A 15,994-nucleotide genomic window follows, 5' to 3' on the forward strand; every position below is an offset into this window, starting at 1 on the left:
CTTAACTTCCATTGCCTTGCCCTTGTGCTTTGCCTTGGAACCAATGTACAGGATAAGTATCTAACATGGAAGGGTAAGGGTTTTTTAAAAAGAAGAAAAAAAAAGATAGGTGTAGAGGAAGAGTCACCACAAAAAGAGTAGCTATAAATATTTTTGTACAAGTAGGTCCACCTCTCCCTGCATCCTGTGTTATAGGACACCTTTCTAAATTTTTCATTGTTGATTTTCTTTGTACCTGTTGTCAGACGGATGCTTAATAACCTCTCCTTGTTGTTTTGATTCATTGTCACTGCTGCTTCCCCTCTGTTTTTGTTTGTTTGTTGTTTTTAATCTCCTGAAGCATTCCTGAGGCTGTTCCGAAAGGTAAGTTTCCTGTAGTCAAGATTTCATTTACTGTGTCAGGCATGGACAAGCATTGACTAAACACTTGTTGGTTGGGGGCTGGGGATAGTAGCTTCCTTTTATTGATTTTATCTCTCTAGGTATTGCTCATTTGACTTTTTCATTACCTGTGACTAGGTTAGACAGTTAGAGTCAGCCCTGGATATTTGTAAAGAAGAACTTGCTGTGCATTTGAACCAACTGGAAGGAAACAAGGAAAAGTTTGAAAAACAAATAAAGAAGAAATCCGAAGAGGTAATTTTCCAGCTATGTGTGAAATTTGTGGTCATTTTTGTGAGATTAGTCTAGGTGACTAATAGGGTTTTATCAAAGCAATTTCCAGAATTATGTATTGCAACTAATGTAAAAGACTGGAAGAAAAAAATTAAGACAAAACACCAATCTGCTTCAGATTCCAGTTTTTAAAGATTTGACAGTAAAACAGATTGATTAACCAGGAAGCTTTATTACTCCATGTGCATATGGTCCAGGTACTCATATACATACATATATACAAACACAAAGACTTGGGTGTATTTAAATATTTGTGTATAGTACACACACAGGAGTGTGTTGGAGCCAGCTTGAACCAGAAATCCAATTGTTATATTTTCACTGTGAACATTTGCACCTCAGAAATGGGAAAACTTTACAAATCAGGGCTTAATTTATTATGTTATTGATTGTCTAGACTTAAGAAATTGTTAAAAATTTAGATTAAGCTTAAAAGAACAAGTGTTAGTTTCACAGTTGATTTCTAGCTAGTATGGAAACATAGGAGTTAAAAAGGCACTCTTCTATCTACTTTTCATTTTTTTACTTTCAGTCCCTATATGGAAAGAGAAAACAGTTGCTTGATAACTGGAAATATTTCCCAGAAATAATTATGTATTTAGCAATATTTCAATGCATTGAAAAATCCAGTTTGAAATGACTGTTCTGATAGTGACTTTTTTCTAAAGTTGGTTTTTTGTGTTAAAAATGAAAATATTTTAAAACTTTCTCTTAGTTGGTTCTCAACTGTAGTTCATCATCATAAACCCCAAGAAACAATTCTTTTTTGTTTTGTTATTAAAGTTTTTTATTTTTTAAAAATTTAATTCATTAAATACGAATATTTTCCCATGGTTACATGATTTGTGTTCTTTCCCTCCCCTCTTCCCTACCCCTTCCCACAACTCATCAGCAATTCCACTGGGTTTTACAAGTAGTATTGATATAGACTTATTTCCATATTATTAATATTTGCATTGGAGTGATCATTTAGAGTCTACATCCCCAATCATATCCCCATCACCATGTGATCAAGCAAATGTTTTTCTTCTGTGTTTCTACTCCCACAGTTTCTTCTCTGGATGTGGATAGTGCTCTTTCTCATAAGTCCCTCAGGATTATCTTGGGTCATTGCATCGCTGTTAGTAGAAAAGTCAATTGTACCATAATGTATCAAGACTCTGTGTACAATGTTCTCCTGGTTCTCTCCTTTCACTCTGCATCAATTCCTGGAGGTCATTCTAGTTTACACAGAATTCCTCCAGTTCATTATTCCTTTTAGCACAATAGTATTTCATCACCAACAGATACCACAATTTGTCCAGTCATTCCCCAATCAAAGGGCATCCCCTCATTTTCCAGTTTTTTGCCATCAAAAAGAGTACAGCTATAAATATTTTTGTACACATATTTTCCCCTATTATTTCATTGAGGTACAAACCTAGCAATGGTATGACTGGATCAAAGGGCAGGAAGTCTTTTAAAGCCCTTTGGGCATAGTTCCAAATTGCTTTCCAGAATGGGTGGATCAATTCACAACTCCACCAGCAATGTATTAGTGTCCCAATTTTGATATATTTCCTCCAACATTTATTACTTTCCTTTGCTTTCATATTAGCCAATCTGCTAGATGTGAGGTGGTACCTCAGAGTTGTTTTAATTTGCATTTCTTTAATTATAAGGGATTTAGAACACTTTTCCATGTGCTTATTGATAGTTTTGATTTCTTTATCTGAAAACTGCATATTTGTGTACCTTGCCCATTTATCAATTGGGGAATGGCTTGATATTTTTGTATAATTGATTTAGCCCCTTATAAATTTTAGAAATTAGACCTTCGTCATAGGTTTTTATTATAAAGATTTTTTCCCAATTTGTTGCTTCCCTTCTAATTTTGGTTGCATTGGTTTTGTTTTTACAAAACCTTTTTAAGTTAATGTAATCAAAATTATTCATTTTACATTTTGTAATACTCTCTCTCTCTCTCTTCTCTCTCTTTCCTGTCCTATAGATCTGATAGGTATACCATTCTATGTTCACCTAATTTACTTATAGTTTCCTCTTTATATTTAATTTGTTTACCCATTCTGAATTTATCTTGGTATAGGTATAGAGTGTGAGATGCTGATCTAAATCTAATTTCTCATACTGCTTTCCAATTTTTCCACAGTTTTTGTCAAATAATGAGTTCTTGTTCCAAAAGCTGGGATTGGGGGGTTATCATACACTATCTTGCCAAGGACAATTACCCCAAGTCTATTCCATTGATCCTCCCTTCTGTCTCTTAGCCAGTACCATATTGTTTTGATGACCACTGCTTTATAGTACATTTTAAGATCGGGTACTGCTAGGCCCACATCCTTCACATTTTTTTTTCATTAGTTCCCTTGATATTCTTGATCTTTTTTTCTTCCAAATGAACTTTGTTATAAATTTTTCTAATTTAATAAAAAACATTTCTTGGTAGTTTGATGGGTATGGCATTGAATAAGTAAATTAATTTGGATAGGATTTTCATTTTTATTATATTAGCTCATCCTACCCATGAGCAATTAATGTTTTTCCAATTATTTAGATCTAATTTTAATTGTTTTGAAAGTGTTTTGTAGTTGTGTTCATATAATTCCTGTGTTTGTCTTGTCAAAAAGATTCCTAAATATTTTATATTGTCAAAGGTGATTTTAAATGGAATTTCTCTTTCTAACTCTTGCTGCTGAGTTGTGCTGGAAATATATAGAAATGCTGATGATTTATATGGGTTTATTTTGTATCCTGCAACTTTGCTAAAGTTGTTGATTATTTCCACTAGCTTTTTAGTTAATTCTCTAGGATTCTTTAAGTAGACTATCATATTGTCTGCAAAGAGTGATAGTTTAGTCTCCTCATTGCCAATTTTAATACCTTCAATTTCTTTTTCTTCCCTAATTGCTACTGCTAGTGTTTCTAGTACAATGTTAAATAATAGAGATGATAATGGGCATCCCTGCTTCACTTCTGATCTTATTGGGAAGGCTTCTAACTTATCTCCATTGCAAATGATACTTGCTGATTGTTTCAAATATATACTGTTTATTATTTTTAGGAAAGGCCCATCTATTCCTATACTTTCTAGTGTTTTCAATAGGAATGAGTGTTGGATTTTGTCAAAGGCTTCTTCTGCATCTATTGAGATAATCATGTGATTTTTATTGGTTTGGTTGTTGATATGGTCAATGATGTGGATGGTTTCCCTAATATTAAACCATCTTTTCATTCCTGGTATAAATCTCACCTGATCATAGTGAATAATCCTCATGATCACTTACTGGAGTCTAGAGTCTTTTTTGCTAGTATTCTATTTAAGATTTTTGCATCTATGTTCATTAAGGAGATTGGTCTGTAGTTTTATTTCTCTGTTTTTGGTCTACCTGGCCTTGGAAATAAGTACTATATTTGTGTCATAAAAGGAATTTGATAGAACTCCTTCTTTGCTTATTTTGTCAAATAGTTTGTATAGTAGTGGGATTAATTGTCTTTTAAATGTCTGATAGAATTCTCTTGTGAATCCATCTGGCCCTAGGGATTTTTTCTTAGGGAGTTCCTTTTCTTTTTCTGAGATGGAATTTCCTCTTTTGTTAATCTAGGCAATTTGTATTTTTGTACATATTCACCCATTTCACCTAGATTGTCATATTTATTGCCATATAATTGGGCAAAATGGTTCTTAATAAGTACTTTAATTTCCTCTTCATGGGAGATGAGATTGCTCTTTTCATCTTTGATGCTGTTAATTTGATTTTCTTCTTTCCTTTTTTAAATTAGATTAACTAGTACTTTATTTTATTTTTTTTTTCAAAATACCAGCTCCTAGTCTTATTTATTAATTCAATAGTTCTTTCACTTTCAATTTTATTAATTTCTCCTTTGATTTCCAGAATTTCCAATTTAGTTTTTATCTGGGGATTTTTGATTTGTTCTCTATTTTTTAAATTTGCCAGCCCAATCCATTGACTTCTTCCTTCTCTGATTTGTTGATATATGTAACTAGGGATAGAAAATTTCCCCTGAGTACTTCTTTGGCTGCATCCAATAGATTTTGATATGTTGTTTCCTCATTGTTACTCTCTTCAATGAAATCATTAATTGCTTATATGATGTGTTTTTTAAACAACCAATTTTGGAGAATCATATTTAATTTCCAATTAATTTTTGATTTGCCTCTCCATGTACCCTTACTAATGGAATTTTTTTTGCATTATCTGAAAAAGTTGCACTTATTATTTCTGCTTCTTTGCATTTGTTTGCCATGTTTTTATTCCCTAGTGCTGCTGAAAAGAAGGTATATTCCTTTTTGTTACTATTTATTTTTCTCCATATATCCATTAACTTTAATTTTTCATTTTCATTTTCGTTTCATTCAGATTTCATTCACATCTCTTACCTCTTATTTATTTTTTGGTTTGATTTATCTAGATCTGATAGAGGAAGGTTCAGGTCTTTCACTAGTGGAGTTTTACTATCTATTTCTTCCTCAGGCTCCAATAGTTTCTCCTTTAAAAATCTGGATGCTATACCATTTGGTGCATACATGTTGAATACTGCTATTTCCTTATTGTCTATATTGCTTTCATCAGGATGTAATTACCTTCCCTATCTTTTTTAATCAGATCTATTTTTACTTTGGCTTCGTCAGATATCATGATTGCAACTCCTGCCTTCTTTTTCTCCAAGAAACAATTCTTATATTAAATCACCAGCATTCAAATTAGCTCTTTGGTTTTGAAGAGTTTCAAAAACCTTCACCACTCTTCTTTTTTTTAAACTCCTGTTATAGCTATAGAATGATGTGATTTAGAGCATGTTCTTAACCTGAGCCAATCTAGATTTCAGAGGACACATGAACTCAGATATGAAATACATCTATATTTCAACAAAATTGGTTTCTTTTTTAATCCTGTGTATTTTATTTCATGCACTTATAAACATTCTTAGGCGTATGTAGGCACCATTAGAATACCATAGGAGTCCATTGAACATAAATGATTAAGAACCCCCAGCTTTTTCTTAAAATAAATCTGTATGCATCAATTTGCTTTTTAAAGCTGATCTTATTTTTATTTAGAGTGACAAATCTTTTGATTTGTTTTTGTACACTGAAAGTAAGTTTCTCTTTAGGAATTTTTATCATTTTTTAGTATCTTAATTTGTTTCTTAGGACCATCTTGAAATCTTTTTTTTTTTTTAAACATAGAGTATGTTCCCTCTGTCAAAAATGAATTTCAGAGAGAAAAAAATTTTATACATATTGGTAAAGATTTCATTTTCCCCAGAACACTTAAATTACGAATATTTGAGTTTTGAATTGATTTTATTTTTAATTACTTTTCCCAATTATCAAAAATCTGCCTTTTCACCTTCCTACTACAACCTCTCCAGCCTGAGAACTAAAAAAAAGCAAACTTGTTACAAACATGTTTAGTCAATCAAAACAAATTTATGTATCACTCTTTGCAGGTGATATGATAATATACTAAGAGAACCTTAAAGAATCAACTAAAAAATTAGTTGAAACAATTAACAACTTCAGGAAAGTTGCAGGATACAAAACCCACACAAATCATCAGAATCTCTATATATTACTGATAAAACTGACCATAATAGATAGAAAGAGGAATAGATAACTGAAGACAACAAAAAATACTTGGGAGTCTACCTAATAAGACAAACTCAGTGAGTCTATGGAATCAATTATGCAACACTTTTCATACAAATAAAGACAGGTCTAAGGGGCAGCTAGGTGGATCAGTAGATAGAGAGCTAGGCTGGAGATAGGAGGTCCTGGGTTCAAATTTGACCTCAGACATTTCCTAGCTGTGTGACCCTGGGCAAGCTTAATCCCAATTGCCTAGCCCTTACTGCTCTTCTGTGTTAAAATTGATACTATGGCAGAAAGTAAGGATTTAAAAAATAAAAGATCTTAAACAACTGGAGAAATATTAATTACTCATGGTATGCCAAGCTAATATAATAAAAATGACAATTCTGCCTAAGTTAATTCATCTTTTTAATATTGTACCTGTCAAACTGCCAAAGAATTAATTTGTAAAGCTAGGAAAATAATAGTAAATTTCACTTGGAAGAACAAAAGGTCAATAATATCAAGAGAAAAAATGAAAAAATTGTGAATAAAGGTGGTCTAGCAGTATTAGATCTCAAATTATTACAAAGAGGTCATCATGAAAAAACAATGTAATATACTTGCTAAGAAATAGAATGATGTACCAGTGAAATAGATAACATCCACAATACATAGTAATAAATGACCATAGTGATCTAGTGTTACCCAAATCTAAGCTTTTGGGGCAAGAACTCACTATGTGACAAAAATTACTGGGAAAATTGGAAAGCAGTTTGACAGGAATTAGACCAACATCTCACAAAGATTCAAAAAGAAAAAGGAGGGGAAAACAGTAGTTCATGATACTAACCAGCAGCAACCAAGTCTGATGATGCATGCAATATTCTATGTCTGTAGTCTTCCACCTTTTTATAAAGAAGGGAAGGAGGTATATTTTCTCCACCCTTCTATGGTCAATCTTGGATTACATCCAACATTCAGATTTTGCTTTTTCTCACCTTATTTTTGAAAAGATACTATATTTTTCTTGTCCAGAATTTATAAATACTACTTTCCTTTTAAACAGGGGAAAGTTTATTTTATTTTATTTTATTTTTGGAAAGTTTATTTTATATAAATTTTTTCAGAAATTTTGCCAGCACACTTAAGTTTCTAATGAATATGTTTTCTTATTCTTTTCTCATGTAGTTGCTATTCTTCTCCTCTGAATATTTAAAGAATGATGATGATGGAGCACTGCTTCAGCTCTTGTCATTCTTTCACATTAATTATTATTCCCTGTTTCTGGTAAAGGTAGTAGAAGAAGCAGACCCACTGAGATAAGAACAGGTGGAAATTCTGTTGGGTGGGTGAGAACTTTTTTATTGAAGGTATTTTTTTCAAGTATAACTTTATAATTGTGTAAGGTAAGTAAATTAGCTTTTATAGGTCCAACTCTGAAATTATATTGCCTTCTAATGCATTTTTATACTTTTTAGGTGTATTGCTTGCAGAAAGAGCTAAAATTAAAAACTCACAGCCTTCAAGAGACTGCCAAACAAAATGTTATCTTGCAGCACACTTTGCAACAACAGCAGCAGATGTTACAAGATGAGACCCTAAGAAATGGAGAGTTAGAAGATGTTCAAGCTAAGCTTGAAAAACAGGTAACTTTCATGTCAAATCAAATGTTACAAAATTATCTTCTTCATTTTGCCTTTTCAATTATTTAGTGGTACTTTGGTCTTTTTGATGTGGGTATTCCCACTGAAGATTCAAATTACAGCCCATACTTTCTTATCCTATGTGCCTCTTGTTCACTTACTGGCTGTATTACTTACGGTGAAACCACCTAACTTCTCTGAGCCTTAACTTTTTCATTTTAAAAATCAGAACAATATATAACTTTTAAATAAGAACCTATGTCCCAGGATTGTGTTAAATTTCAAATGGTTTCATGTTTAAAAAGCACTTCGGAAACCTTGAAGGCATGTCAGTTGTTATATTTTTTTCCTTTGGTAAATTTTACACCATTGACCCACCTCATAGTTCTGTTGATATTGTGTGGACTTCTGTGTAGCACATGGTCTGTCCATTTGTTAATGCTTGCCCTCACTCTAACCAGTCCACCGTTTCTAGTCACAAATCACTTCGATTCTGTATTTTGCAGTATTCTATGCCATGATTTTTAATTATGCAATATCACTGCAAGACCATAGAAGTTAAAGAGATGGGCTTTTGTTTCAGCAACCAATCATTCAACAAGCATGAACTAGAAGGTTCCATTTAAAGGCTGTTCTGTTCCTCAGCCTCCTTATATCCTGTGAACTGTTCCTTCACTTCACCTCAGCCACCAGCAGAAATGCACACATTCTTCATTACTCAAAATTGTTCTGCTTCCTAATGAAAAACTTGTGCGTTCCCATCTGACCATAATCTCCTACCACTCCACTGTATCTTTTGTCTCTCCCTGTTTCGTCCTATTCTTTTCCTCAGTGAGATGTGGAATCATTGTAGCTACCGCTTAGAAATTCCTTTTCTTCCTTTTCTACTTTCAGTCTAATAGTTCACCATTTCAAACCTGCCCTCTTCTCTCCTCTGAAATTACCTGGCCCTTTGTCCTAATGCTGCTTATCCATTGCCAAATCTCAGCTGTGGATTCTCCTCTACCATCCATCTTCTCTGCTCATATTCATGTTCTCCACCTTACAGGGGTGTTCTTGTTCCAGCAAGGCAGCTTCTTCTTAATTGTTCCTTCTTAATTGGTGCCCTATCTCCTTCATAACCAAACCTATTCTAAACCTTCCCTTCCCTCCTTAAAGTGTCCTATGCCCCAACTGAGAACCTTTCCTTTTATTTTACTGAGGAAGTTGAGGCAGTTAGATAAAAACTCCTTATCCACTTATCCACTTTTATTCATTTTGAAACACTTCAACATTACCTTCCACTAGTTTATTCCTGCCCCCTCACCCTTCCCCCCCTCTTTCTCATTCTCCTTCTATGTGTGTACGTGTCTCTCTCTCCCTCTCTTTTCAGCTTTTCCTGGTCTACTGATTTCTTCCTGACTACCTTCAAACATGCCTAAATCTCCCCATCCCTATAAAAACTTTCACTAAATTCTGCAAAACTTTCAAGATATTATCCTGTATCTTTCCTCTCTATTTTCATTGAAAAAACTGTCAATTTTCAGTGCTACCACTTTCTCTTCTTATCCCTCAACTTTGTAGTCTCCTCTCAGCCTCATCAATCAGATGAAATAAGATCCTCCAAAGTTCCAGTGAACTTTTTTTTTTTAAACCCTTACCACTTTCCGTCTTGGAGTCAATACTGTGGTTTGGCTCCAAGACAGAAGAGTGGTAAGGGCTAGGCAATGGGGGTAAAGTGACTTGCCCAGGATCACACAGCTGGGAAGTGTCTGAGGCCATATTTGAACCTAGGACCTCCCGTCTCTAGGACTGGCTCTCAATCCACTGATGTCCCCATCAGTGAACTTTTAATTACAAAATCTGATGGTGTTTTCTCAAGCCTCACCCTTTCTGACCTTTTTGTAGCATTTTGTACTGTTGACCAATTTCTCTCTACTTCTGGCTAATCTGTTCTCTGAATTTTAATGGCACTGATGTCTCCTGTTTCTCCTATTTTTCAGATCACTTGGTGCCTCACAAATGTGTGTATGTATGGTGTCCAGACAGCTATGTAGAGAGTTGTAGATACACATGTATATGAAGATATACATATAGATAAAGGAGGTAGATAGATAAAAGTATCTCTCCTCTATCTTGGCTTTTGATCCCATTCCTTCATGCCTGTTCTTTTTTTTTTTTTAAAACCCTTACCTTCCATCTTGGAATCAATACAATGTATTGGTTCCAAGGCAGAAGAGTAGTAATGACTAGGCAATGGGGGTTCGGTGACTTGCCCAGGGTCACACAGCTGGGAAGTGTCTGAGGCCATATTTGAACCCAGAACCTCCCATCTCTAGGCCTGACTCTCAACCTACACAGTCACCTAGATCCCCTCCCCCCTTTTCAGGCTTCTTCTTGAACCTCATTTCATAAATTATTACAGCTCTCAGATATTTCAGACTCCTTTGCCTCTTCCTACAAATCTGCTCATTTATCACCCAGTTGCTCTCCCAGACATCATTGTGTCCAGAAACTCATCAGCTTGCAATATCCTATCAGCTCTGAAATTCACACCTCCTCAGTACCTCCTGTCCTCTTATTGAAGCTGCCCAGAGGTCCTCTACCTAAGGAGGGTGCCCAGGGCAAGCCACATCATAATTTCCTATCCAGTTTCAGGTCTTCAAGAAACCATCATACCCCTACACTAGATACCCTCCTGTCTTCCCCATTCCTTTCATCTTCTTTTTATGTGCTGTATTCTTTCAAAATTTACCTTGAGTCAGCCCACTCCATTTTGGGGAGATATAATTGTTTAGGAAACTTTTTCTTAGGTTGAGCTGACATTTGTCTCCCACCAATTTCTGCTAATTGCTCCTATTTTGTAGGGTCGAACAGGAAAAATTGAATCTCTTTTCCATGTGATAACCCTTCAGATACCCAAAGAATTCTTCCTTGTCTACTATCTCCCAGTCCCTTTTACTCTCCCTTTTTTGAGCTCTTATCTTTTGCCTTAGAATTGATACTAAGTATTGGTTCCAAGGCAAAAGAGCAAAAAAGGCTAGGCCAGTGATGGCAAACCTATGGCACAGGTGCCAAAGATGGCACACAGAGTGCTCTCTGTGGGCACTTGGCCACACACCACTCCCCTCTCCTCCCCCCTCCCAAGTTTGTTACTAGAAAGGCAGAAGGACTTGGGCGGAGCTGCTCCACACTCCCTCTCTGCCATGCCTGATAACATTTTTTCACATCACCCCACCCCTCTGCTTAGAAGCCCAATGGGAGTATTTTTTTCCCTCCCCTATGTGTGTGTTGGGGCATGCTCAGCACTCATTGCAGGGAGGGGCATGGCCCTTGGTCACTGAGGGGACTGGTACAGCACTTGGTCTGGGGGTGGAGCCTGGCACTCCATCTCTAAAAGGTTCGCCATCACCAGAGGGGGATAAGTGACTTGCCCAGGATCACACAGCTAGGAAATGTCTGGGGCCAGATTTGAATCCAGGACCTCTCATCTCTAGACTTGATTCTGTCTACTGAGCCACCTGCCTGCCCATTCCTTTACTCTTTTAAGAAACCTTTTCTTCTTCAGTATAAACATCAGTTCCTTCAAATGATCCTTTTATGGCATATTTTTATTCTCTTTCTCCAGGTTCACTCTAGCTTATCAGTGTTTTTTTAAAATACTGTGCCTAGAACAATATTTACAATACTCAAGATATCTGCATTACTATCATGAAGTGTATAGTGGGATAATTACATTCATTTTGAATACTACACTTTTAGCCTAAGGATTTAATAGAGTTTGGGGCTACCATGTCACAGCACTGATTCATATTGAGTTTGCAGGCTCCTAGAACCCCTTAGGGTCTTTTTCACATTAACTGTTTCTAGCCATGTCTTCCCCTTTATGTTGACATGCAGTTGACTTTTAAAAATACAAATGTCCGAATTAGTAGGGATGTGTAATACTATTAAATTTCATCTTGTTAGGTATAGCTTGCTATTTTAGCATGTTAAGATATTTCTGGGAACTGATTCTTTTATCTATTATCCATATTAATTATCCTTCTTAGCTTCATGTCATCCAGAAATTTGATAAGCATGCCTTCTCTTCTTTCCAAGTTACTAATAAAAAATATTGAGTAGAACTGGGCTAAAGAATAGAGCCTCTTATTAATATTGTAATTATATTAACAGAATCATGTCAATCTTTTAAAGATTTGTATTTTTCTCATATCCTGGTTTGATTTGGGGGGAGTCCATTTTAAATTAGTATTGTTAAGTAGTATCATAATGCTTTTCTTCTAAATACTAGTGTAAGAAGCCTTAACTTTAACTTGAGTTTAAGACACTGAATTGAAAATTGCTCATAAGGTATCAAAACTGGAACAAGAACTTGAAAAACAAAAAGAAATTTCTACAGAAAAGTTGAGAAAAATGGAGGAGAAACTCGACTTAGCCTCTCGTGAAGCAGATTCAAAAAGACAGAAAGTTATTGAGCTTACTAGCACTGCCAGGTACACTTCTAATTTTATCTTATTTCTAAATATATTAATTTCAAAATTTAGGCTATATGTTGATAAAAAGTAGTAGATAAATATATATGCTTATAACTTTAACATTGCTTATTAATTTAAAGGATAATTTTACTGACTTGCCACTGTGCATCTTAACAGAATTATAAAGCCATTGTGTTTTTACTTGTTTGGCAATTATGCTTAGTATCATTTCCTTACAGCTGTTCCCTTCCCAATAGCTTCTTAATTCCCCTAAAATGTTTATTGAATATACTTTGAAAAAAATTGTATTTTATCATGTTTTAGTGGCTACAATTTAACTGTGCATATCACTGGGTGGCTGTGGGTACATTTTGATCCAGGCCTGTGATATTTCTAAAGTGGAGGGAAATCCTGGTTATGAGACCCTGGGCTCTGTTGATGTAGATCAGCAACTTGTAGCTTGTCTGGAGGCCTGAGGAAGCTAATCTAGGATGCTGGCATCTGTGAGTAGTAGGGCACTACTAACTGACATTAGGTAATGAGCCAAATTCCAGAGGTATAATTTGAATACAAGTCTCACTGGTTCCAAGCCAGCTCTCCATTTACCCTTGTAAAAATTTAAATTATATCTCTACTAATAAAAATATTATATTTTATGAGGATTTATTTATTTATTTTATATTTATTCTTTATTTATTTTTCTTTATTATATATATTATTTATTAAGGATTATTAGAAATCAAGGATACAAAATAAAAACCATGTGCCCCTGGCTGATTAGCCCATTCAAAACCCCCACGCTTAGCTTACCACTAATCTTACTACATCATTGCAATGTTAGAAATCAAGGAATAAAAAAGATACAAATTAAAAACCACATGCCCATGGCTGATTAGCCTATTTAAATCCCTGCGCTTAGCTTACTTGCTACACTTGCTCCATCATTGCAATGGCAGAGAAGAGAAGTGGGAGGCTTTACAGCCAGTTAAATACCAATTGTGATCTTGCCTATGTGGGGACTCAGGTGAGATTATAGGGAATTCTGGGAAATCCCAAGGACTTCTGGGGATTTAAGTCTAGGGTTCAAAATCTCCATTTTTACACCCTACCACACTGCTGCTTATATTTTTATATCACTTAAATCATGCATATGGAGGGTTAGAGGCTTAAGTGTGAATCAAGTGATTGAAAATGACAGTGTCAGATTTAGAGGGCGCATATAGTAGAAGTGTTTGTAAGTGAATCTCTATAGTTCTCTTTTCATGATGTATATTAAGGGACAAGCAAAATTTTTGTAAAACTTTGATAACCAATACTAAAAAACATTTATTAAGTGTTCACAGTTTTCCAGACATAGCTAAGTACATACAGGATCCAAAGGACATAGAAAGGGGCAGAAAGTGGAACCAACATTATGGTAACTTTCCCAGATTCTCCTCCAAACAACTTTAAAATAATATCTCAAATTGAATTGTGGAGCAACAGAACCAACAAAGAGTCAGAGTGAAGCAGTTTTCCTTTCCAGGACAATTTAGGAGGTTGTCAAGAAAGGTCTGTCTCAACAAGATGGTAGTTGGCTTGGAGGCCTGCACAGATGAACCTTATTAGACATTTCATCAGCAGGAGCCTTAGCTTTGGAAGCTATTGACCCATAAAGGACCAGATAATCAGACAAATGGTCAGAAGGAGATTACAAGGGATCCTTTGCTGGCACTGAGTGTTGCGGGACTCTGTTACAATGTCCATATGCAATTCCTGATCTCAGCCCCTAAACTAAAAGGAACAATAGCTCACTAGCACTTGTAACCTCAGGGGGGTGTAGGGGCCCAGGTTATAGTTCTAAGACAGAAAAGTGCTTATAATCATTCACAAACCTGAGCTCAGGCCAGGATAGCAGTGATAAGTCATAAGACCTAGGAAGAGCTGAAAACCTAAAGACCTTCAAGGCCAGCTAACACCAAAAACCTAAAGCTTGGAACACTGCCTCCTCTCTCCTGGGAGCAGAGCCCAAAATTATGTTAAGAAATGGGAGGGGGGGATAAGTGGCTCAGTGGATAAAGAGCTAGGCCTGAAGACAGGAGGTCCTAGGTTCAAATCTGGCCGTAGACACTTTCTGTTTATATGACTCTTAATCCCAATTTTCTAACCTTACCATTCTTCTACCTTAGAACCAATACTCAGTATTAATTTAAGGGTTTTGAGGTTTGTTTTAAGTTAAGAAATGGGCTAGAAAAATGAGAAAACAAGAACAACAAAAAAGCCTGACCATGGAAAGTTATTATGGTGACAGGGATGATCAAGCCACAAACTCAGAAAGAAAACAATGTCAAAACAGTTACAAAGCCTCAAAGGAAAATGTGAATTGGTCACAGGCCCAATTCCTCTTGGAAGAGCTCATAAAATGTTTTAGTAATTGAACAAGAGAAGTAGAAGAAAAATCTGGAAAATAAATGAGAATGATGCAAGAAACTTTTGAAAAAAGAGTCAATAGCTTGGTGAAGAAGGCACTAAAATATTGAAGAAAATAACATCTTAAAGAATAGAAATAGTCAAATGGTAAAAGAAGCATAAACATTCATTCAAGAGATCTATTTAAAAAGCAGAATCATCTAAATGCAAAAAGAAGCACAAAAACTCAAGGAAGAAAATAATTTTTAAAAAATTAGAATTGGTCAAGTGGAAGTTAATGACTCTATTAGACATCAAGAAACAATAAACAAAATTAAAATAATAAAAAATAAAAGAAACTGTTAAATATCACATTGGAAAAAGACCTGGAAAACAGGAGGAGGGACAACTTAAGAATTATTAGACTTCCTGAAAGCCATGATCAGAAAAAGAGCCTAGATGTCATCTTTCAAGGAAAGATCCAGGAAAATTTCCCTGATAATCTAGAAATAATAAAGGGTAAAATAAAAATTAAAATAATCTACTTATCACCTCCTGAAAGAGATCCCCAAAAGAAAACCTCCAGAATATTATAGCCAAATTCTAGAGCTCCCAAGTTAAGAAGAAAATATTACAAGCATCCAGAAAGAAACAAATCAAATATTGTGAACCCATGGTCAAGATAACGCAAGATTCGTATAAAAGTCTCTATATTAAAAATTGAGGCTTAAGAATGTGATATTCCAGAAGGGAAAGGAGCTAGGATTACTATCAAGAATAGCTTATCCAGCAAAACTGTATATAATACTTCAGAGAAAAATGTATATTCAATGAAATAGATGAATTTTGAGCATTCCTGATAAAAAAGACCAGAGCTGAATAGAAAATTTGACTTTCAAATATAAGACTTAAAAGGAGGATAAAAAAGTAAACATGAAATAGAAATCATATGGAATTCTATAAGGTCAAATCATTTATATTCCTACTTGTGAAGATAATAGAAGTAACTCCTAAGAGCTGTATCATTATTAGGACACTTAGAAGTGGGGTATACATAGACCAAGGGCCTGGTGAATTGATTATGATGGGAATATTTTTTTTTTCAAATAGCACTAAGGGGTAAAAAAGAGGGATGCACTGGGAGAAGGGGGGCAGGAAGAGGTAGACTAGGGTAAATTATCTCATAAAAAGGTGTGGGGAAAAAGAGTTTTTGCACCAAAGGGGATAATAGATAA

The 15,994-nt window shown here is 35.0% G+C and overlaps 1 protein-coding gene across 9 annotated transcripts in view; it reads left to right on the plus strand.

The window, feature by feature from the left end:
- The window catches only part of CCDC18 (coiled-coil domain containing 18), a 120,050-nt gene that overhangs the window by 63,808 nt on the left and 40,248 nt on the right, over window positions 1–15,994 (plus strand). For all 9 annotated transcript variants that reach the window (XR_008916731.1, XR_008916732.1, XR_008916733.1 and 6 more), the window contains exons 17-19: window positions 520–636; window positions 7,750–7,917; window positions 12,247–12,389. Coding sequence is in view for 6 of the 9 variants with exons in the window: in XM_056819088.1 (XP_056675066.1) it covers window positions 520–636; window positions 7,750–7,917; window positions 12,247–12,389 (428 nt within the window). In the remaining 3 variants the exon portion in view is untranslated. The remainder of the gene's footprint in view (window positions 1–519; window positions 637–7,749; window positions 7,918–12,246; window positions 12,390–15,994) is intronic.

The sequence above is a fragment of the Monodelphis domestica genome, chromosome 2 (assembly GCF_027887165.1).
Source record: "Monodelphis domestica isolate mMonDom1 chromosome 2, mMonDom1.pri, whole genome shotgun sequence".
In the NCBI taxonomy this organism is placed as follows: Eukaryota; Metazoa; Chordata; class Mammalia; order Didelphimorphia; family Didelphidae; genus Monodelphis; species Monodelphis domestica.